General features: G+C 39.6%; 2 protein-coding genes and 3 pseudogenes across 2 annotated transcripts; 3 read left to right on the top strand and 2 right to left on the bottom strand.

Moving 5' to 3' along the window:
• Positions 1 to 909: 909 nt before the first annotated feature.
• On the top strand, positions 910 to 4,364 carry LOC121774621 (AP2-like ethylene-responsive transcription factor AIL6). The gene is made up of 9 exons (XM_042171485.1): positions 910 to 1,054; positions 1,250 to 1,718; positions 1,843 to 1,925; positions 2,813 to 2,821; positions 2,916 to 3,004; positions 3,089 to 3,162; positions 3,245 to 3,295; positions 3,384 to 3,460; positions 3,538 to 4,364. The coding sequence occupies exons 1-9, from the start codon at positions 910 to 912 to the stop codon at positions 3,990 to 3,992; spliced, it is 1,452 nt and encodes a 483-aa protein (XP_042027419.1). The 3' UTR covers positions 3,993 to 4,364.
• Positions 3,975 to 6,864, bottom strand: LOC121774622 (annotated as a pseudogene).
• A 3,221-nt stretch (positions 6,865 to 10,085) lies between these two features.
• LOC121775044 (ras guanine nucleotide exchange factor P-like) lies at positions 10,086 to 14,778 on the top strand. Its single transcript, XM_042171997.1, has 6 exons — positions 10,086 to 10,390; positions 10,783 to 10,889; positions 12,568 to 13,352; positions 13,568 to 13,700; positions 13,969 to 14,363; positions 14,444 to 14,778. The coding sequence occupies exons 1-6, from the start codon at positions 10,117 to 10,119 to the stop codon at positions 14,562 to 14,564; spliced, it is 1,815 nt and encodes a 604-aa protein (XP_042027931.1). The 5' UTR covers positions 10,086 to 10,116; the 3' UTR covers positions 14,565 to 14,778.
• An 828-nt stretch (positions 14,779 to 15,606) lies between these two features.
• Positions 15,607 to 18,782, bottom strand: LOC121774270 (annotated as a pseudogene).
• Positions 18,783 to 20,345: 1,563 nt separating this feature from the next.
• Positions 20,346 to 23,464, top strand: LOC121774269 (annotated as a pseudogene).
• Positions 23,465 to 24,726: the final 1,262 nt, after the last annotated feature.

Here is a 24,726-nt window from a genome sequence, read left to right as displayed (position 1 = left end):
GCGCAGAAATTTTTTTTTGTAATCCAAGCTCGGTGGGCGGTAGTGAAGGGTCCGTCACGGCTGTGGTATGTTTACAGCAGCGCCGACATCATGTACGCATGCACAACATGATCGTCGAAGATGAAGGCCCAGCACTGACCGATTGGGCCAATGATGATACTGACGCTGCGGGTCCAAGCCACGGCGTGGCCACGAGCAATGTACGCATGGGGATACCCCATGACGACGTCGATCGAGTCCGTGCATTTGCCGACATGCGCCAAAAACAAGCCCACGTTCAACTCCTGAACGATATTATTGAAGAAATGTGGCAGCGTAGAGGTCGTCGTTGATGTAGTTTGTAATTATTGAAATGCATTTTTTTATTTGGTGAAATGTACTTTTCTTTTTTTAATGGATTTTTTCCCTATTCACGTCGAAATTTTAATTCCGTAAATTCTTTACTTCCGGAAAGTGGTTAATTTATGAATTTGTAATTTTTTTTTTAATTTGGGAATTCCGTCGTGAATTCCGCAGGGGAATTCCGTCACTGTGCAGTGGGAAGTCCGTATGCCGTGGCAGAGCAGTGAGAAATCCTTATGACGTAGCAGAGTAGTGGGAAGTCCTTATGACGTGGCAGCGAGAATTCGTAGGGAATTCCGCCGGGACATCCGCAGCACTGCGGATGCCCTTAATTTAACTTCTCACCAGTTTTTACTTATTGCTAGCTAGCTGTTGATTGACTTAATTTTACTGCCTTTATTTCAAACTTCTGCATTTGGTCTTCTTGATCCCACTCCATTAATTAATGGATGTTGCTAATTAATTAGGTACTACTACTACTACAACTTCTTAAACATAGGTTTTTACCTGTGGTTAATCTCATATTCTCTCATTTTCAGATTATAAACCGAGGAAGAAATTAAAAAGATGGCGCCCGACAACAACTGGCTCTCTTTCTCTCTCTCTCTCTCTTCAATGGAAATGCTCAACTCCTCTTCATCTTCTTCTTCTTCTCATCAGCCTAATCATTCCCACCATTACTATTCCTTCGGAGATAACTTCTACACCTCTGGTATGTGTAAACACATATATCCATATGCATTTTCTCAGGAATCTTTGAATGCTCCCTTTTAAAAACTTCACTCTGAAACACCTCCATCTCTCCGTTTTTTTTGAAAACTTGCACCCCTTTTTCTTCATTAATTTTCACATATAGTATCGGCTGAGTTAACTCGCTAACAACTCGTTATCATACTCACTGTTTCAGGGTGGCCGAGCCACAAATCCGCCGCCGACGATATTCACTACATGCAGCAGCAGCAGCAGCCGCCGAAGCTGGAGGATTTCTTCGCCGCCGCCGGCGACTCGACGGAAACTCAAGATTCCTCCCTGACCCACATCTACGACCACCACCACCACGGCGCCGCCTACTTCGACGGAGGCGAGCAGCAAGATCTGAAGAGCATTATTGGGTTCCAGGCCTTCTCCGCCAACTCGGCCTCCAACGTCGACGACTCGCCCTTCGCCGCGAAGACTCAGTCTCCCGTTGAGTCGGCCACCGAGTTGGCGCCCTACTCTCACTCCCCCGCCACCGCCGCCGCCGCTAATAATGGGTTGTCTCTCGACGTCTGCATTGACAACAACAGCAACACCAATAAAGCTGTCGTGGCCACGGATTCCAAAAAAATCGCCGATACATTTGGTCAGAGAACTTCGATTTACAGAGGTGTCACTAGGTGAATAAAATTTTAAAAAAATCCAATCTTTTTCTTGATTCAGAAGAATTTGTTTCTGTTTACATGCATGGCCCAGATAAATTTTAAAAAGATTTGATTATTGGGTTTAATTGTGATGTTGCAGACATAGATGGACAGGGAGATATGAAGCGCATCTATGGGATAACAGCTGTAGAAGAGAGGGCCAAGCAAGAAAAGGGCGTCAAGGTACAACCTAATTCATTTTCTCTCTCTCTGGGCTTGTACTTTTTCTCGAGGAATAATCAATTAATTCCATCCTTCCAAGAAAATTGTGTAGAAAAATTGAATCTTGTTATCTTTCAATCAGGTTTTATGATGATTGATTGAGAAATAGTGTACAAAATGTACTTGACAGTTTTTGATCTTGTTATCTGAATTCTTGAAATGTTTACCCAAAAGTTAATGAAATTATTCTTGTTTTAGATTTGATTGTAATAAGTGTAACACAAGCATCTGGCTGTGAACATGCCCTCATTACCTCAGCTAGTCTGAACACTGGTGGTCTGAATTTCTGAAATTTTTATCAGATTTTTTACTTTAGCTTTTGCCTCTTTTTATATCATGGGACAATGACTTTAGATGAGGTTTGACCAAATGTGAAATTTGAATGCCCACCTTATTTTCTGGAATTTGCTCACTTTCTTTGAAAATAGGCATCACCACAAACAAAAGTTTCTTGTTTCAAGTATATCTACTAACATCATCATTTAATAAAATGGGGTGTGATGATCGCATGCATTGCTATATTGGGAAATTGGGACAACGGAAATGTGTGTTGTTATTTTTAGTGATGGGAACATGTGAATAATTTTGGGACTAAAATGTTATCTAGTGTAGGCTGTGACATTTGCCAATTTAGCTGCAATTTATATGTGACATAGGTTTAAACAAGAAAAAAAGTCGATGGTAAAAAATGAGCCTGTCTTGTGTAAGTAGAATGGCTGAATTTTAACATAAAGAAGCTCTCCTTGCTTTTGTACCGATTTTGTTTGTTTGCTCTAACGCAATGTATCCTCTTTTGCATGAACCATGGTCGTGTCGGTGTTGCTCAAAACGCAAACTTTATGCTACAGTTTATCTTGGTGAGTGACGTTTAATTTTGTTTCTACAACTTTGTTCAAAATATGCAATTTCATCGAATGGATGTGTGTTTATCATGTGATGTGGGGAATGCAGGTGGATACGATAAGGAAGACAAGGCCGCACGCTCTTATGATTTGGCTGCTCTTAAGTACTGGGGTCCTACGGCTACTACTAATTTCCCGGTATAGTTCTAAATCGCCTTTTCTTGAAATCGGATGATTTTGTTATCGTGGATTACAATCCTAATCAGAGAATTGTGCTTTTAGATGTCGACTTACGCCAAAGAAGTGGAGGAGATGAAACATATGACTAAACAAGAGTTCATTGCCTCACTAAGAAGGTTTGCTTATACTACTAAGGAAAAATTTCTCTATTTAGGCATCACATTTTGCCTAAATCATTATTTTCTGTAATATTTTCAGGAAAAGCAGTGGCTTCTCAAGAGGAGCATCAATCTACAGAGGTGTTACAAGGTGTGTTTCGTCGAAATCAAGGCTAATTTCTAAGTTTATTCATCAAGAAAAACACGTTGTTAAGCGCATATTTCGCTTACTTCCACAGGCATCATCAACAAGGCCGATGGCAAGCAAGAATTGGCCGTGTTGCAGGGAACAAAGATCTCTACCTCGGTACATTTGGTACGCTCTGATTCCTTTCCGTGTCGATGATGAGATATATAACGAAAAATGTCGAAACTGACAAGTTCTTGTTGCAGCAACTGAAGAGGAGGCAGCAGAGGCGTACGACATAGCAGCGATCAAATTCCGAGGCATAAATGCTGTCACGAATTTCGAGATGAACCGCTATGACGTCGAGGCAATTGCAAAGAGCCCCCTCCCCATCGGTGGGGCTGCGAAGCGGCTGAAGCATTCCCTCGAGGGGGTCGACAAAGCATTGCCTCTGGGCAGCAGCAGCATGCTTCAAACTCCGTGCAACAGCAGCGGTGGCAGCAGCATCAGTTTCGCCGCGATCCAGCCATCCTCGGGCATCCCATGTGGCGTGCCCGTGGACAACTCGACTCCGTACTACCACCACAACTTCTTCCACCACCTCTACCCCAACGATCCGGTGGCCTCCGACACCTCCAGCTCGGTCTCCTCTCTGACTACACCGATGAACATGATGCCGGCGCCGGGGGAGTACTTCGTCTGGCCTCACCACACCTATTAACATGCTAGCTACACTTAGCCAAAGATACTGGTCTTCTTCTACTAATGTTTAACCCATAGTCGCTATTCAAGGGGATTCGTTGTCGACTAACCATCGTGTCGCTCGCTCGTCCGACCTGATATAAACTCTTAGGATTATTAGTCTTGTGAACAATGAAATGGAAGGTTTTAGTTCTAGGTAGAAGATGGGAAAATGTGGTGTAAGTAGCTTTGGTTTTTTAGATGTGTATTGAATGATGCAGGTAGCAGTTGGCGTGGATTAATTTTCAATCAGTTTTCCACTGCCACAATCTGCTCCTGTTCACTCAAATTTTGCTGCAGTTTTTAGCACATATATTTAAAAATCACACAAAATATATATTCTCTAATTCCTTGATTCTTTGATCTTGATTGTGTCTCATGTTCAGTTGGACATGTCTACTAATCAAAACCTCTTTAAAAAAGCTAAATGAAAAGTACACTCTGCTCTCTGTACATACTTTATTTTGAGCAACAATATTGAACACCAAACACTAGAAAAAAGAGGTGAGAAACACATGGAACTTCAACTCTCCTGATTCTTTAGAGTGTTGTTGCTATGTATATTATGCACTACTCCATAACTACCTGCATATGGCGATTCAGATCCGTGAGATAAGCAGGCGAGTCGTAGTCCTCTGCGTCACAGGCATCTATGTGCAGCGTTCGTCCCCCTATCTATATCTGCTTCATGTCCAGCCCGTTATCGCCTTTCAGCGGCTGCACAACCTGCACAAACACGTGGGTGGAAGGGTTCTCGCAGCTGTGTATCTCGACTTGGAAAGAGTCAGTTAATTACACCCATCATGTTTAGCAGCGTAGGCTGGTAGTGGTGGTGGATGCACGTCGATGCTGTGAACATTGCACGCTTCATCTCCGTGACGTTGTAGTTCCCTCCTAACCTAGGATCGGCTATCTCTTCCACGCTGTTGTTCTCCAAATGAGGCTTTGCCTGACAGCAGACGCGGGCCTTTTCAGTCTCGTATTTTATTTCATCAGCATAAATATAACCAAATTACAGACATACCTACATCACTAGGCTTTGGCTGGAGGAATCAACTGCGCGGCGCCCTGTGATGAGCTCGAGTAATAGAACCCCAAAAGCGAACACGTCTGTCTTCCCATTAACCAACCTGTGCATGAAGTACTCCGGAGCCATATACCTGATATCGACTTAGAAAACATTAGTACGGATGTAAAGGGAGATGCAATGGGTGAAAAAAAAGTGTGGTTTCGTACCCAAAAGTTCCCTCGATTGGAGTGACAACAAGATGAGCCCAGCCCTCAGGAAGCCATTTTGCTAGTCCAAAATCTGATATCTGCAAACACAAAGACACTTCCATTGTATCGAATCAATGTAGCTTTCATCGATGCTGACAAAGACCAGAACAAGAACCTGAGCTTCATAATCCTCCGAGAGCAAGATGTTTGAGGCTGTTATGTCTCTATGGATTATTCGCCTCTGGCCACCCTGATAGCCACCTTGTATCGCGTCCCCCAATCCAGATGACAATCTTCTGAGCCTGAAAAAGTAATCCATACTTCATCAAACATGATTCAACATCATATGTAGTCCAAATCCAAGACCAGCACCAACAAAAGCAAGAACATCACCGTGTAGGGAAGTGGCAAGGCTTCCATGGGGCAGGTATTGGAGCACGAGGTACAAGCCCTGATCAGCGCTGAAGCCAATGAGCTTAGCAGTGTTGGGGTGGTCGATGTGGGCAATGATCCCGAGCTCAGCCAAGAAATCACCGTTCTTCTCCCCCTTCATTATCTTCTTCACTGCCACAACTTGACCGTCGTATAACTTTCCTTTGTACACTTCCGCGTGCCCTCCTTTCCCGATCAGTTTATCTATCAATGCAGATCGATATATGTCAAGATCGACTGTTTAAATATAATAGGTCAACAAAAGTAAACATAGGAGAAAGAGAGACTCAAAATCTCAACTTGAAATTCTTGATGGAAGCCAATAAAAAGTAGTGGTTTAGATCAAGAGGAATTCTTGATTGGAATTTGCAGTTTCCTCATACGACAAATAATGATTCAAGAATTTAGTATATAGTATGGCAAAATCTTGAATGTCAACCAACTACTTTTGCTGACTTGGTACATAAACAACAACCACCATCAACCATTTTCTTGATTTTACCAAAACAACGAGACATCCCATATTTTTCAAGATTCCATATAAGTTATAACTAACACAAAACTAAAACAACTAAAAATAACAAAAAAAAATATGAGATAAGTGAAATAACTAACTCTTACCGGAACTAAAACCAATCGGTAGCATGTCTCAACTCCTCGTAGCTGAAATTCCTCCATGACGGTTTAGGCATGACGAAATCCCCGGCGTCCTCAGAGTTGCTCCGCCTCCCCTGCATCCTCCTCCTCAGCGAGATGGTCGAAATCTTCCATACGGACGACGTTTTCTTCACCTGCCCGAACATCTTCTTCCACTGAAGATTGCTGAGCTCCCCCGATTTCTCATCGAGGCCCGACACCAGCATGTCGAGAACTCCCCTCGGAGACGTGTTCTCCCAGCTTCGGCCCAGATGCAGGGGACTCTGTTTCATCCTCTGTTTTCGACCTCTGCTTTTCAAGGCTCTTCTTCTTCCTCTGCTTTCTTGGAATGTTTTTGCACTCTGCAGCCATACAATATTCTTACATGAATTTTTTGATTTTTTAAGGTTGTAATGAATACTATCAGATTACCTTCGATCTTCATGGAGATGATGCGATCTTATTGCTGCAATTGAAAGCGCAGAAATAAATGTGAGAAATGATTGAACACAGAGCTTTTCTTTCCTTCTCTCGCTCAGCAAGAACAGAGGAGAGAGAAAGCTGGTGTTACTTCTGAAATGGTTGAAGAGAGTATAGATTAACGGTATATTTATGGAGCACGAATTAGTTAAAATAATAATAATTTTGTTAATGAATTTGTAGTATAGTGTAATGAAAAATGATGAAGGTGGTTTAATTAGGATGTGAATAAATCTGGGCGGTTCGTGACAATCAAATAATTTCGTTACGTAAATGTTAATAAATTCAATTTATTATGTTTGGTATATTATATCGATCAATTTCCCATTTTTATTTTCTTCCAATATATTCTACCTAATTTCTAGTATCTTGTAATTTACATGTTAATATTTCAAATAAGTTGATACTCCGTATGACATATGATATGGAGTATGAAATAATGTTGAGTTCTCGTCTCAGACTCAAATATGTATATACTTGAAAAAGAATAAATAATCGGATATTTGCTACTCTTTTAGGTAAAATAAAGGACTATAAATGTAACATAAGTGATACTCCATATATAAGACTCTTCTCAATTTATTTCTTATGAGTAGGGAAAACAACAGGCTTAATTAATTAATGATTCCTAAGTCAAATTATCACATGTTTAATCTTCAGATTTGAGCCAATTTTCATTTCTAAGGAAAGTAAAGGCTGCTTAATTGTGATTGCAACAATTCCAAATATTTCCATTTAATCAAAAGCATCTACTTTTCCCCCCATTAATTATAAGGCATCATTTAAAAATAATCACTATGAACGAACTTGTGCACTTGAGTGTTTGTATATAGATTGATATCGCAATTCTAGATTTTTTTTATATTTATATTGTGAATCGAGTTTTGTTTTGAAAGCTTCGATCGATCTAAGTATCTTGATTGTTACCCAAGCTTTTGATTTTTTTTATGTATGAAAATGCGCATGCCAAAAATTGGCAAGCATCTTACGTTGAGAAGGGTAGCAAAACAACTATACCAAGAAACGTATATTAAAATATTAATAAAATTAAATAATAGCTTCACACACCAATATCAAGTATTTAGATGTATCGATCTTGCAGCACACAACAAATTCAAGTAAACATGACAAGCGATACAAACTCCTCAAAACGAGATCTGAGAATCACTAATAGCGGAAAAAATAAATTACGAAGGAAAACAAAAACTAAACCAAAGTCCAAAATTGGGCGCTACCAACCCAAACATAATATCACGGACTAAAAGAATTGGGTGCTGCCTACCCAAACATAATAAAACGGTCTCTAGCAACTAAATAATTTAAAAGCTAACGGTTTAGCCTATTTACCTGAGCGATGCCTAAGATCGAAACATCATATACCTATTGCAAATAACTCAATGATTTAAGGTTCAAGAGCACACAACAAATCCAAGCAGACGCTCATATAACAAGCAAAATAGCAATTAGTATAGTAAATAGCGAGACCCACATTATTACTAATGTAACTTATGGTGAAAAAACATTTAGTATAAATTAATTTTATGGAATAAAACAAAATAGCAAAATACAGTAAGGCTTTTTTTTAGAATGGATAAAGTATTTAAGTAACGAATTGGTTATTTTTCAATTAAAACCATCCTCTTATTTTGCCTTAAAATCACTTCATTTTGCGTCAAGAAAAGGAAAGAATAGTTGAAAAATTACTTAGCAACATTTAGATAAACTTGTTTCAATCCTTATATTTCGCCCATTTCCTAATTTTCAAAAGCCTTATGTGCGTAGAGCTTCTTGTCGTTCTAGTTGTTGCTTAGTGATTTTGAAATAAAGAAAATTCAGATTCAATTTAAAATTTGATTAATTAATAAAGTTGTACTATAAATCCTGCGACATAAAAATGATTTGTTGTATAACAAATTAGAAAAAAAGATCACGATTATGAGTTGGGATGCAAGCCAAAGTAGTTTATTCTTGACTGGATACAAGCCACCAAAAAAGAAAAAAAGTAATCATATTTATGAAAAGAAATTGCTAATTGGATTTGGTAGTCCGAACTCAAAAGGTGGACCACCAAAAAATTGAGAAGTAGACAAATATTAATGTGATGTAGTGATACGATTCCCAGGCAACCACCGCATCAACACAACGCCGAGCTGCGCGACGCCGAGCTGCACGATGCCGAGCTGCGCGACGCCGAAGAGCACAATGCCGAGCTGCATGGCGACGCCGAAAATCTGCATGGCGACGTCGAGAGATCGGAGGGAAGATCAGCGAGAGGCGAGAACGACATGCAGACGTCGGTCGCGACAACAAGGGGAAGAAGAGTTCGGCGCGCGCCTCTCCGATTCGGCGATTACGTCGCGAAGTAGAATTAGGATTCTCTTTTTCCTTTTAGATTTTATTTCCTTTTTATGTCTTTCTTATTTTTGGTAACTTAGTTATTTTAATGAGTCGAGCATATCTATAAGCTCCGTTTCGGGTTTTCTTTGTTGGTTCTTTCCCGAGATGCATTAGGTTTAGAAGTCGAACCAACCCTAGGGTCCTTAGTCTATAAATAGGGCTTTGTTTATCAAGTTACGGATGAATAAGAATTACAATATTTGCCCACAAAATACGTGAGTTTATCTAAACCTAGTTCGCCGCTGCCCGACGGAGAATCCTCCGCGCACAGCCGCTGCTAGAAGACGCCGCCGATCCTGTGTAGGACGCCGGAGTTATCGTTGGATCGCCGCGCAACCCCGCCGCCGATCACGTTGAGGTAATAAGGCCTTAACATGTAGTCAGACAATTATTTATTACTTAAGCAAATTGATTTTGGGTTGGTTAGGGGTGTGTGGCCTAATTATACATAATTATAATCAATAAAAACCCAAACGTGTAATTCAAATAGTAAATGTTATAGGAGTATAGAAAGGCTGTGTGAGTGACATCGATCTGCACTGAGATTTATAGTGCAAAATATTCAGTAATCAAGCATTTATCACACTAAAGTGCTTCTAGCTCAACCAATCCAATAATTCTCCCCATTTATATATCTTTATTGTGTTCTCCCTTATTATTGTTAATAGCCTTTTGTTTTTATAGTAATTGATAAGATAGATCGTATGTATATTAGTACTTACTATGATTGCTTATCATTATTTTTATTACTATGAATTTTCAATAAATGGGTCAGAATAAGTCAATAAGATAATAATGGGCCATGCTAGGCCCAATATTGTTATCATGGTAAACCCAATAAAAAGCCCAATTAGAATGGGTGATAAGAAAAAATGAAAGTTAAGTAGTCTGCAAAATCAAGTGAAAGCAGCAGAGATCGCAGAGCAAAATTCAAAGTAGAAATGGCGTTGTTGGGCGAGGACGGGCGAGGCTACGAGCTGGCGCGCAAGCTGGAGAGCCAGGGTATTTGGCGGTCGTGGCTCGGCGACGCGCTCTACTCCTCCTTCATTCCGTTCCTCTCGTCGCCGGCAGCCTGGGACTCCTTTATGCTTCCCGACGACTCCAAGTCTAGGCCGCAGATCTCGCTCGAGCTCCGAGCCCGCGCTCTTCTCTTCGATAAGGCATCCGTTTCTCTGTTCGCGCAGCCTACCGCTCTCTCCAACCTCAATCCTAATTGTGAGTCGAAGTTTACCATTTGCTATAACTTTGTGTTTTCCCCAATTTTTTAGCTCGGTTTGAAACGAAGAAGTTTAGGTCTCGTTAGGTGATTAGGTTTTTGGTTGTGAGTTACGATTGCTTGTTTGTTTTCTGGCTGCTGCTATATCAATTTATTGATTTATAATTTTGCTTGAAATCAGTATATTGATGTCGTAAGTTTGACTCCAATGTTTAATTCGCTTTCTTACTGTTGTGGAAATTTAGTTGAAGTGCTGGCTTATTCATCTCCATTAATTACATGGTCTATGCTTGCAGCAATTGTTTCTGTTGTTTCCAATTTATGATGTTAGTAGTATTTTTCGCTTTTCTGTGTTTTTTATAATTAAAATTTACATGATAAATTGGTCAAGATCTGGAGCTGCACGGTGATGATGTGTATTTTACGTTGGAAAATGGTGGGCAAGATGTGGACCAACGACACCCAGGCGTTGCTGCTTCAAGTGCTACATCATCAAAGGTATTTAAGTTTTATCTTAATAGCCTGTCCGCTTTGCTTTGGAGTGTCTTTTATTGTTTTATCTAATTGTGTTTTTCGGCATTATCGTGTCTTTTTGTGGGTATAATCGATTGAAGAGGGAAGAAACGGATGCATTGTAAATTTGTAATAGAGAGAACTAGAAAGAGCATTTGCTAGTGAGAAACTTAACTAGATTACCTTGAATTGAATTTAATCACCATTCTCACTCATCACTAAACCCTTCCGTAATGAGTTATTCCTCCAAGTCTTTGTTGGTTGCTGATCATTTTTGTCCTTGGTTATTGTAGTTTATCCAGAATGTTAGGTGTCCTACATTGACTATATACCTCAGAAAATATGTATTTTCACTATTCAAGATGTTTAACATGACAAACCCAACATTTTGATAACATTTCACGTCATTATCATTGTGGTTTTCGGAGGCAGATATGCTGTTTACTAATCAGGAAAGAATGCATATAGCCTAATTTGTAGATTCCTATGAGTATCAAAATCACTATCTCTCTCTCTCTCTCTCTCTCTCTCTCTCTCTCTCTGCTCACATCTCCCTCATATATGTCATGCAATTTGCACATGTCTTCTTCAAATTGCAGCTGCACTCTGAGTGTGCATTACTGCAGTAAGAGTGTTCAATTTCGGCTGAACTACCATTTTGTCGTTAGAGAATCTGGTAATGATATGTTACCTCCATCTGGATTGATGGTTATTTTACTTATTTTATATCAGGTACATGTAGAATGTCTTTCTTTTCTTCTAGATGTTAAACCTATCCATCTCTCATAAGGACAACTGGAATTGGTGTTAGTTACTTAGTTTTGAGATCAATTTATCGATCTTTCCTCCACGTCATTGTTTGTCGGTTGCTGATCATTTTTCTGCTTGGTCATTGTCATTTGTCCAGAATGTTAGGTGTCCGACATTGGCTATATACCTCTGAAAATATGAAATATGCAAGATGTTGGAGAAGTTGAACTTAAACACAACAATTTGATAACATTTCACGCCGTTGTCATTGTGCTTTTCCCAGGCAGATATGCTGTTTACTAATCGGAGAAAATATGCATTTAGCCTAATTTGTAGATTCCTATGAGTATCAATATCTCTCTCTCAGCACACATCTCCGTCATATCTGTGTATGCCTTATTTAAATTGTGCAGCTGCACTCCGACTGTGCAGTAGTGCAATTAGAGTGTTCATTTCAGCTGTACTGCCATTTTTTCTTAATAAAATCTAGTAATGATATGTTACCTCCATCTGAAGGGAGTGTTATTTTATATCGGGTACATGTAGAATGTCTTTCTTTCTTCTAGATGTTAAATCTAGCCATCTCTCATTAGGAAAGCTGGAATTCGGTTTTAGTTTCCAGTGTGAGGCCAGGCCAGGTAATATTCTCCCTCCACTATATCCCAAGCTGTTAAAGAAAAAAATATGAAAGACAAGTAGTAATAAAATTTCTTTCAATCAAATGTCCAATATCTCCATGGCCCATGCTATACAACCATCTTAGTATGTGGATATTTAATTTATGATCTGGCTTTGTTAGTTGTGTATCATCTTATTGATCTTTAAATCCATGAACATGCAGACATGTCATAATGTTCTTTTTCATTGTTATTTATGCTGTATAACATATTAACATTAGTATGGAACTGTACAGGGGCGCTCAAACGCATCTGGCGTTGGATCAAGATTTAGTGAACCAGACGTTGATGCTGTATCACAAAGACTTAGGTTGGAAGAACTACCGGAAACATGGTACAATCAGTTTTTTGAGAAATATAGGGCAACCAAATCTTATACATTGATGTTTGGGGATAGGGATTCTGAAAAACGGACACCTGAACAGATGTCTACTTATCTTAGTTTGATTGAGAATCACAAGAGAAGGAGATTAGCCTTTGTGGACAATATATCAAGCTTGCGATCAAACCCGGCAATGGTTGATGGCAGTCCGGCTGACGATGCTCCCTTGTTCCCAGAAACAATGTCCATTTTTAATTGTGTTCCTGATAGTGCAGTCCTTATAACAAGGAGACTTGAGAATAATCAGAAAGTTCCGTTCAATGGGGTTTTAGACAACTTACCTCAGACCATGACGAAGAGCCCAGTGATGAGCCCTATTATGATCGAGAGACTCGGTATCCGACCTGAGTATCTCAGCATGGAACAAGGACAAGGTTGGGGAAAGAATGGTTCTCAAGGGAGCAGGAAGCTTCTTAGTCAAGAACAAGCATCACGGATTTCACAGAAAGTGGTAGTGCGATTGCTACACAATGTGGGGTTTGAATCTTCTTCAGACACCTCCTTAGAAGTTATTGCACAACTTTTGAGTAGTCATATCAATAAATTAGGGCGCACCTTGAAGCTCCTTGCGGATAGTTATAGGAAACAGTGTTCAGCCACTGAATTACTAAAGATGTTCCTTCAAACTGCAGGATATAGGTTAGTGATATACGTTTCAGTATTGTTGAATATAAATTGAATTTGTTGTTTGCCATTTTGTTTTTAAAATGCATACTATCTCAGTAGTTGTATGATTGTATCTGATGCTGATCGTCGACTTTAACTAATTTACTTATGTTCTTAATAACATAATCAGTGTACAGTTACCAGACAACTGCCATAAGCATTAACCTTCTGCCCTGTTTTATTTCCAGTAACCTTTGGACCGTTGTGGAACTTATGAAGGATAACTCGAAGAGTGTTGCTCCACAAACTCAGCAGCAAGGGCTCAGCATCCAGGGACAGAATCTACCGCAGCAGCAGCCTTCCGTTCAGCAGTCTCAGCAGGTATGAATTTTCTTTACCTTGCTTGATAGCCACTGTGAAGCCTTCCTTTCGCTTTTGTCTGTCAGCAAGTGTCATGTTTGGTTCACATATTTACGAGGAAAACTAGCACATGTCAGAAAATGATTGATTAATAGTCAATCAGGTTGGAATAAAATTAGCCTGAACTATAAACTTTCTCAGGTCATGTCAACGTTTAATTTTCTAACTTTTGGCTGTTAACAATATTTGTTACTTGCATTCTAATCAATCTACTCTGGTCACGTCACAGATGCTAAGGCAAATGAATCCCCAGATGCAGCAGATGAATAATCCTCAATATCTGGCATTCCAGCAGCAGCAGCAACAGTGGGAAAGGATGAGGAGACGGCAACAGCACCAACAGCTACAACAACAACAACAGCTACAACAACAGCAACAACAGTCAACACCTCGTCCTGGCATGAATATGAACATGAGTATTGACAAGGATAGGCCTCTGGTGCAAGTGAAGATGGAGGCTCCATCCGATTTTCCACTGGATAGAAATACCTTCACATCGATGAATCCCAGACAACCCCAGCTGCGGCAGCAACAACTAGCTGCAATATCTTCTTTTCACGCTCAAGCCAACAACAATGCCTTTAGGCCTATGACTTCTCTCCAAATCCCACAAATTCATTCACCGTAACTATTTCTTCCTCATCTCCATGTCATTCAGGGATGCCATTGCTATTTGGATCTGATGCCTATTTTCTCGTATGCAGGACCATGTCAATGGCAAGGGCTCCACCTGTAAAAGTTGAAGGTTTCCAGGAGCTGATGGGCGGGGATTCTTCCGCGAAGCATGATTCAGAGGAAAATAAGCTACTTTCTCCTCGTAAGTAGTAATGTAAATGCTCATCTTTGAGTATGTGAATTAGATAAATACTCATTGGTCCTATCTCTGAACCCAGTTATAGAACAATCCTTGTTTGCGTCTACTAATTCAATGTAGGAATTATATAGAGAATCCAATCTTGCATAGCATGGGACATGGCCATTCTCAGTTTATCAGTGTTTATATTTTAAGTAGAGGTCTCTATCTTTTGGTACAAAGTTAGAAAATTTATCTCTTGTTTCCGTAATTCATTTTAGTTAATGAGGAATATTTATTCGTGTGAAAAAGAAATCAGTTTAGCGGCAGAAAATGTTTGCAATTTTTTAGTATTATTATAGAGTACCTTGTCCTCTTCTAGTAGCGATAGGGATTACTGAGGAGAAGCTAGAAAGAATTAAGTATCAAAAAATCAAAATTCCAAGAAAAGATATCAAGATACAAAGCAATGAAAAGAATGAATACACATTTTTTTCTTAGCATCAAATATTGGGTAAGACCATTGAAATTTGATTATGCAAGACACATATACTGAAATTAATCAAAGCATGAACTATGGCTAAGTTTCAGGACTAGTGGTTTTATAATACTCCATAAATGAAGAAGAAAGGAGTGTACATCACATGGACGGCCACAATTTTTAACCATCCATTTGTAGAAACATGGATGGCCGCCCTTCACTGTCGATATCCGTCAAAATTTGGTTTACAATTATTGCAATACACATAATCGCGACTGAAATATTAACATAGTAAGAATTTCATTGCTCCATCAATTCTTGGAAAATTATCTTTTGTAACCACAGTTATTTAAAATTGCAATAAGAACTTTATGTATATTAAATATGAAAGTGGTTCAATTGAGAACTCTATGAGAAATTTGAAAACTTATTCGTTGGAATCACAAAATATATCAATCAGTGGCATAAAATCATAAAGTTGTCAATTGATGTAATTTGTGCTGCCAACTAATAAGTTCTCATTTTAAGATAGTAGTAATTTACAAATGACACACATCAACTGTCTAACTAGTACTCCAAAAGGGCCACAGAACTAAAATTCAATCAACCAAAAATCTTGCATTTGAGTTTGAGTCTTTTAAATACATATAGTACATCAACTTCAACTATCATTATCTCATAAAGATCTACCAAAATAAACACATACTGTATTTTCCAGATAATAAATGGGAAGAATATGCATGTGTACTAGGCACCCCTATCCCACCTAAATTTTTAGTATCGATACAAAAACGCACTCAATCCCTCTTTTTTTTCTATCTGCAGATCCAAAACATTTTTGATAAATTGTCACACAAACGAATGAACAAATTGCAACTCGGTAATATACAAGTTTTTCATATTCACAGCCAGCGAAAGCTAGCCATGTGTTGAGCGAGTACTTGACAACATGATGTCGCAACCACAGCTCATACATGATCACATGAAAGGCGTCGTGACTGACAGCAGGCGAGTTCCAATGGAAGTGCTTTTGGACCTGACAACGGAGCATCATAAAGAATTAACACGGTCAGATGCTCTACACTCCAAGGTGCAAACCCAAAATCGTGCAGAATAGGGGAGGTGAAGAAAGACTTGAATTGTGGAGAATCGAACCATACCTTAACCAAATTGTTGTGCAGTCTGACAAACTCTTCTTGTGTTATATTCTTCAGGATTTGCTTAAGCTGATAGATATCTTTCTCCTTTAGTACCACCGCAAATTTATGCCAATTTAATATGTCATTGAAAGGCAAGTCGTAGTAATTAGAGAGTATCACTGCACAAACAATCCACAGTTGACCAAACCAGAGTTATGAAGGACATTGAATAATTACAAATATATATTTCATGCTTAATAACAATCAAAGCATCATTATGCACCCCAAAAAAATCACATCCTTAGTATACTTCAAATATTGTTACTAAAATTCTTTATTTTTCTTTTTTGGCATAAGTATTTCTTGTACGAGTCGTACTCCTTTTCTGACAGTAGATTACTACATATCCATTTCTATAGTTAGATCTCCATTTTTTAGCACGGCTACATTCTAATCTTATATACCAAGACCAAACTGGAAAATATAGCAGCTTTAGTGACTTGCTCTATGCATGATCCCATTTGTCACAAGAAGGATTATTGCCTCTGCGTTAGCGAGGTTTTAGCTATTGTATTGGCATATCAAGATCAGACTACCACTTAAACTTATTATTGGATATGAATTGGTGAGATGGGAAAGGATTAGTTCTCACCAGGTATGCATCCGTAATGTATAGTCTGCTATACGGGCACTATTGACCTGAGAGCCACCAGGGCAAATGCAGAATTTTGTTCTGTAAAATCTCTTTTGATATACAAGATGCCCAGTGGCCCTGGTAATTCTGTTGTTGGAAATGTCAAGTTCAGTATCATTTTCCCATACCCGTGCCAATATGACACGAATCTTGGAATTTCTATGCCCTGCCCAGAAACCGAGTGTCGTCCTGCAACATATGATGATTAATTTAGCAGCCAAAAGTTTACAAACAGAAATCCAGATTTCACCCGAACAGCAGTATCAGAAAAAAGTCTCCTTTATTATTTTCTTGCTCATGGGGTTTCAAGGCATGAAACATTCTCATTTCACTCACAGCGAAGGAGGTTAGTAGCAAATTTCTGAATACTATTACCCTCAAAAGCAGATTGAAAAAAATATTTTATACATGGTCAAGTCGATAATTTAGGTAGACAACAACAAGCACCTTAAGAAAACAGCACAGCAGCAAGTAACCAAAAGGTGAAGTGAGGAAGAATAAAGCGGTCCAGATTTTGAAAGTAAGTACCTATTCTCTATATCATTTCCTCCAGCAGGAAGGGCAAAGGGCTGAAGAACTTGAGGGAGTGCAACATCTTTGTGTGGTATAAACCCAACATCATAGCTAGGAGAGCAAACAACGCGAATCGAGTTCTTTATAAGGTTTGGGAGTCCTTCAGTGGCCCTCACACCAACATCATGACAAGTAACAAAAAAATGATCAGCACCTAGTGTTCTATTCCAATATGGGTACTTGGACATCAATCCCTCCACATAGTCCCGGACAATTACAGTCATGTTCTCATATGAGATACCCTGCATGTTATTTTAAAAAGATACATACATCAGCAACCAAAACCCTAAAAATTTATAGTATTGCAGGTAGAGAACACAAGAAGAATGCAAGCAAAACTATTCAAATTAACCATCCCTAATAACTCAAACCACATGGTAAGCAATTGCACATAAACTTTACCCCTTCTTCACATGAGTCTGAGTCCCTATAGATAACAAAATAATAGCAATAGCAGAGCTGGTGAAATACACATTAGCACTCTGCTTTTATAGCAATGAAACAGCCCATGGTGATAAGCACTGAAGGTGACAATTAAAGTGGAAGGAGATAGGTGTTTAACCATGGCACACACTATCACACTCAAATAACAAGATCATTAAGCATGCTGAGGAACAATTTAAAAGAAGGAACAATATCAGTTTATTCAGGAGGCAACTAGATAAACAATTTCTTACGAAAGGAAAAAATGAATGAAGAAACAAGGCAAGAGAAGATAAACTGATATCTCTTGAAATAGAACGCCATCAGAGTGAAGATACATAAATGCAGTAGGAAAATCAACATCTGAAGCAGCTGAATGATCCGCTTTTAGCAAAAAAGATACTGATCTACTGAAGAAAAGCATTCAATAGACTAAATTATGTATATCCAGTTTCCCATTTACAAGCATTAAAAGCAACCGGATTCCCGATCAAAATTCACGAATGTCGGCATACCTTTCCTCGCATCTTATGGCAAGAGATCGGGATGAAGAACAAATCCGCCCGATCTGGATCATCCGTCACAAATTTACTATCCCTAAGATTCTGAAAGAAGTATCCTTCGCTCGCATTTTTCCAGTCAGCTTCCGCGGCGTCTGGTAATAGGTTTTCCGATCCCCACGGAGTAGACGTACACCTTAAATCTCTTCAACATCTCCTCGTAGTTCAACCTAAACACCTTCGGCAAATGGTATACATCGGCTTCGTCACTCTCATTTCTCTCTCTTTCCACAACCACACTTTTCTCCGCATTATCACCTTCGCCGTAATCAACATCCTAAAAGCAGAAAACGACGAAATTGATCGAATCAAACCGAAAAAACAGTGAATTCCAGGAATTGCATAAACGCAGTGATAGGGAAAAATAGTACCTCAGGCATGGAGGGTTGCACCACTTATTTTAATGAGTATTCTATCTATCTTAATTTTTGTACAAGAGCAATAACGCGAAATGGAGCACAACAACGAGCCTACTCTAGGGACGAGCGGATCTCAAACTCCCGTGATACCCGTGGGAGGTGGATGGGGTCCGACGGCCGGGTACTACAACATGTACCCTTGGCAGCAGATGATGCGTTGTGGATAGATCTCGGGGATGTGAACACCCCCGTTCAAACGGGGGGAGTAGGGTGGGGTCGGGGCGCGCCAAAGAAGAAGAAGGGGAAGGGCAAGAGGGTAGTCGGCGAGTCGTCGCAGCCGGCTGATGACGACAACCCGACAAGGAGGAAGTGGACGGACGCGGAGAACGTCGCGCTGTCCAAGGCGTGGGTGAGTGTTTGCGATGATCCCCTCGCCTTGAACAATCAGAGGATCGTAAACTTGTGGGCTAAAATAGCAGCAGCCTACGAGGCATTTTGTCCGGAGGGGAGGCCACGCAGCGGGGAGGAGTGCCGAAAGGGGTGGGACCGAATCAGGGCTGGGGTCTCCCGATTTTCGGGCTTGTACACCAACGCCCTCCGCATGCAGACCAGTGGCCAAACTGAGGACGACTGCAGGAGCATAGCGGAGAAAGCCTTCCCCGTGCCCGGGCTTTATAAGGAGTTCACGTACTGGAACTACTATGAGGTGCTGATGGACTCCGAGAAGTTTCAGGCAGATGTCGATGCTGGCTGGCTGAAGAAGCAACGCCTGAACTATACCGGTGATTACAACGGCGGCAGTAGCGGCGGTTCCCATGACCTCCCCGAGGATGTACAGGAGTTCTCGTCCCCTCCCGCGTTTGCTCGCCGCACTCGCCCGGTTGGTCAAAGGTGGGCGCAACGGGCTCGCCAGGCCTCCCAGGAGGTCCAGTCGGCACCCCCTGTTGGCGGGTCGACAGTCGAGCTCCTCTTCTTCGCGCGTCAACAAACGCGAGCTCAGATGTACAAGATCTTAGCTGAATGGAGGGCGACAACTGACCCCGAGGAGAAGAGTTTTCTTCATGCAATGCTCGTGAGTATGCGGGCCGATTTGAATCCTGCCGCAGCACAGGTGGGGGGCTCAGTCGCGGGCTCAGATGCTGCAGATTTGGGGGTCCCGGATAGCGGTGACAATGGCGGCAGTGACGGCGAGGAGTGAGGCGGAGGCGGGGGGCTCGTGTGTGGCGGAGGAGTTTTTTTTAGATTAATGTAATTTTTTTAATTAATGTACTTTTTTTAATTAATGTACTTTTTTAAATTTCAATATTATTATTGAGTTTTCCCGTATCTGTGTTGTAAATTTAATTCGTATTTTGTGTGATTGTTAATTATTTGTTTTTATAATTTTGTTTATTGTGGCTAGGCTATGGCTAGGCTATTGCTTATCCTGATGATGTGGCATGAAGAGCTATTTCTAATAGAGATGCTCTAAATATGAATGCCAAATTTGCAATTAACTTATTTTAAAACAGTAGATAAAATATAAAAAAAATATATATAAAATGACTAATAGAATTCATTAGGGACTAATAATAATACTCCAAAATTCGACAGGAAGAACGACGCGAGTCAGAAGTGATATGTCCTGAATTTCTGGCAAAGGAGCTCGGATGTATAGCCGGCGCCGGAAAGGAAGGATGGCTGGTGGAAAGCCCCAATCTCCTTGTTGCCCTCGACACCAATTCGATCGCTCTCGCCAACCGTTCACTCATCCTCATCCTCAATTGGTCTCAATCGATTAACGTCGGATCCGTTATGGATTCAAATCTGGCTGCAAAGATCATGCCTGAGCTCTCCCCGATCGAGGCCGAGTACATCTCCGCCATCGAGTGGCTAGTCTTCGATGACGACATCAGAGTTCTCGCCGTCGGCACCTCTTGCGGTTATCTTATGATTTTCTCTATCCAAGGTCGTCTCATCCACAGACAGGTCTCATTCACAGACTTTAGCTCTTTAGTTGTCGAATTTATTTTTTACCGTGTAGATAATTGGATGAGCTATTCGTTTTTCGACGATTTGGGCCGATGTTTGCTCGTTTATGTGTTTCTGTTTGTTGAAATGTTGTGTAATTTTAGTAGTTACATGATCAAATTAGAGCACATCTCATTATTTGCTTTGGAAATAAGGTGCGTATTTTGCTGCTTTTTTATTTGGGTAGTTTACGTTAGTGAGGCAGATGATCACTTGATCAATGATATTGTGAAGTTACATGCTCTCTGCTTGATGTCTACCTTGTATTGAGCTTGTGAGGAAATAAATGGTTATCAAGAGTTAAGCTTAAATTGTTTGAATTTTCTGCTGATGGTGTACTTTGCAGATTGTCAATCCGGCAAAGGTTCTTAAGATAAGGGTCCGTGATATTAAGCAAGATCTGACTCACGATACATCGTCAGAGGAGGTTTGCATTGCAATGCCTGGTGTAGTTGGTCGTTTTAATGGATCTGATATTAAGGTACTTCAAATCATTGTTGTTTACTGAGCATCGAACTTTTGTTATGTCTGATTTTCTCTTTTGTTGGAGTGATTTCCAGTTTGTTCTTTGTGAAGAAGAGATTTTCCCTGATTTTTTCTTCTCTTTGCTCTATGAATGAATGTCCATTCAAATTGTGTTGTTTACACAACTTTTATAAATGCAGAGTCTGCTGCAGCAGTGGTTTCAAGAATCAAACTCTCGGCTTTGGGATCAGGATTCCAATGCGTTTCAGGATAATTCAGGTAACCCAGTTAGGAGCCTTGCCTTCCTTACCAACTATGGAACGTTAGCAAGTATGGAGTATGTGCTGATGCTTCTATAACTGGGGTCATGCCCCCGCCGTTGATGGAAATAGGTAGTTACCTAATCAAACCTGTATTGCCTGAAATCTCCATCAGACTTAATATGCAAATCATGTTGATGACTGAAACCGATTCTATGCTTCGGTGCATAGTACTTATGAAGGCAAAAATTCAGTCTCTTGTTTTCTGTTTCTTCCTTTAAATGTCTACTTTCCCTAGTTAGAAGTTCTTCTTCCACAATGTGGTGGTTTCTATCCGTCATTTTTGTAATTTCCTGGGAATTTTCTGAATTTATTCTAGTATTTGAATTCAGCTGATTTTATTGGCAGTCAAGTCAGCGCTACTATTGTGCAGTCACCATTGGAGATGATGCTGTCATATCAGCATTTAGGTTAGTTAGATTTTGAAATGTTTAACTTATTTCCTTTGGAGTTTTCCTCTTTCAACCTAAACTTGATATTGCCTTGATTCGTGTTTCTTAATTCTATTGGTTGATTTTACTTTCCTGAAGGCTTTCGGTTGACAACATCAGATCACTTGTGGGAGCTATCTTGTCAAAAGTTGTTCCTGCCACATTTCCAACAATAGCTTCACTCTCGAAATTTATCTGGCGTAGCGAACCAAACAGTCCAAAAAAAGTAGAACCTAAATCTCAACCATTTGCCCGAGGTGAGAAAATTGCATGTAAATTTTGGCTGCTATCTCCAAATCACTATATTTTCGTTGCACTGAAGATAATACTTATCTAATAGTAATGTAAACTATTTGCATAATTTTTTTTATGAGCAAATGAATATAAATTTAAAGGCGTTGCCACGAGGGACTCAAACCCTGGCCAGAGGCGTTACCACTCTACCACTTGACCAACTCAAACAAACTAACTATTTGCACAATCTTAGTATCTAAGATGATTGCTGGACTTTTTCTGACAATGTCACTTTGTGACAGCCTCTCCTCTGACTTGTCTGAAAGATCATCCAAGGAAGGGCGAGAAGCTCACACTGTCACCTAGTGGTTCTTTGGCTGCCATTACCTAATACCGATTCACTTGGGCGTATTTTGCTCTTAGACACTAAGGCCCTTGTTGTTGTGCGTTTATGGAAGGTACCTGACAATTTTATTACACTATTATGTTTTCCAATAAACCTGCCATATTCCAGGGTTTTAGATAACTGTATTCTCGACTCTATCGTTTCCAGTTTGAGCTTCAAGTTCTCTCTACTTCGTCACCATGTAACATATACAACCTTAATTTACTTTCCAGGGATATCGTGATGCAAGCTGTTTATTTGTAGAGATGCTTGCCAGCCAGTAAAGATAAAGCTGTCTCACGTCCTGCTTATTATGAACACACAAAAAGTGATTATTGTCTGTGTCTAGCAATCCATGCACCACGGAAAGGAATAGTTGAGGTATATTTTTCTCTTGAATACTAGTAGATAATTATGATGAAGTCAGTGATGATGAAGCTTTTATCTCAACTACTAATTGATTTATAGCATGAAGAACCAACATGTATTTTCTATAAAACTCACATTTTCCTCAGCTTTGCAACTGTGTAATACACATGAACACGAAACAATACAACAACACACTCTGCCGTAGTCTTGAACTCTTTTTCTCTTAAAGGTCTCGCCATGTTTCATGAATGTGCCTTGTCAGACGAACGTTAATATCTAGTTTCAATTAACCATGCATAGTACTAATACTTTGGATTCACTTACAAGGTTCGGAATTTCCTTACTTTGTCCTTGCAGATGAGAACTGGCCATCGCCTTCTGACCATTCCGTGTCCTAAGGGCACTAAAATACTGCAACCACTTACAGATTCAGTTCAGCAACGGCATCCTCGTCGTCGTCTTATGTTCCGCTGGAAGTTTTCTTTTTGAACGGAGACTCTGGACAAATATCTGTTCTCAGTCGATTTCTTCACTAACCTCTTGTGTCCAAAATCCAATCAATTTCTTCCAATTGTGTAGGATGCTTAAATATTGTCTTCGTTCTAGATCATATACTGGAGTATTTGTTTTTACATTGCTAGCAACAAGCGTTTCGGACATTCCTTCTGAAGTTTGGTTGGCCAAATAAATTCGAGTCAGACTAACTAATCAAAACTCATACTCCGTCCGTTCCCAAATAATATATGCACTTTGGATTCGATATGAGTTTTAATTTAAAATTTGTAAAATAAGAGAGAGATAGAGAGAAAAACTAATTAAAGTAGGGTTAGTGGAGAATGGGTTCCACCTATTAGAGAGAAGAGAAAATATCTTTCAAAATTAGAAATTGCATATCTTGTGAAACAGGCAAAAAAAAGAAATGGTGCATATTCTTGTGGGACGGAGGGAGTAGTATACACTATAAACGAGGCAGAATAACTTATTGAAATAGTGTCAAATTGATAACTAGCCACCAATATATTTGTACCAAAATCTAGCCAAACATATCAAACCACGTAGACCTTAATTTAGGGGTGGGTAGGTACGGTATACCTTACCGAAACCACCATATCGTATACCTTACCATAAATTCGGTATGCGAACAAATCATACATTTACCTTACCAAAATTTTCGATATACCTTATTTTGGGTATGACCAATTTCCATACCGATGCAGTACCTCATTTTTGATATACCGTACTTTTGCGGTATACCTTACTTTCAACATCAATGAAAATAGATAATTCGAGTTTTTGGAATATTATTTATATATTTTTAAAAAAAAAAAAAATATATATATATATATATATATTACATATATTTTATTCATAATTATATTTATATTTCACAATAAATTTTATAATTTTAAAAATATATAAAATATATTTTATTCTATTAAATTTATATTTTACGGTATATACCTTAATTTACGGTACATACCGAACTTCGGTATGAAGCGTTATACCGCGGTATATGAAAATTCATACCGTTACTTTACCGAAAGATTTCGGTAAGGTATTATACCGTACCGAAAATCACGGTATAACAAAAGTTCGGTATTTTTGATATTTTTTCGGTACGATAAGGCCGGTATTTTGGTATTTCGGTATTTTTCCGCAGCCCTATACTTTATTTACTTTTGTAGGGCGTATCCATGGCGAAGTCGAATACCCTGAATATTTAGACATGGTTTGGGAGCTAAGTTATGTTT

Source organism: Salvia splendens, chromosome 17 (assembly GCF_004379255.2).
Source record: "Salvia splendens isolate huo1 chromosome 17, SspV2, whole genome shotgun sequence".
In the NCBI taxonomy this organism is placed as follows: domain Eukaryota; kingdom Viridiplantae; phylum Streptophyta; class Magnoliopsida; order Lamiales; family Lamiaceae; genus Salvia; species Salvia splendens.
The sequence above is the reverse complement of the archived record's forward strand: the minus strand, read 5'-3'. Positions and strand labels throughout refer to the sequence as shown.

Bases quoted from the DNA above. Each gene is read 5' to 3' on its own strand.
- LOC121774621 (XM_042171485.1), top strand. From the start codon at position 910: ATGGCGCCCGACAACAACTGGCTCTCTTTCTCTCTCTCTCTCTCTTCA. The intron at 1,055-1,249 runs GTATGTGTAAAC...TCACTGTTTCAG, and splicing joins AGATAACTTCTACACCTCTG to GGTGGCCGAGCCACAAATCC. The intron at 1,719-1,842 runs GTGAATAAAATT...GTGATGTTGCAG, and splicing joins ATTTACAGAGGTGTCACTAG to ACATAGATGGACAGGGAGAT.
- LOC121775044 (XM_042171997.1), top strand. From the start codon at position 10,117: ATGGCGTTGTTGGGCGAGGACGGGCGAGGCTACGAGCTGGCGCGCAAG. The intron at 10,890-12,567 runs GTATTTAAGTTT...GGAACTGTACAG, and splicing joins CAAGTGCTACATCATCAAAG to GGGCGCTCAAACGCATCTGG. The intron at 13,701-13,968 runs GTATGAATTTTC...GTCACGTCACAG, and splicing joins CCGTTCAGCAGTCTCAGCAG to ATGCTAAGGCAAATGAATCC.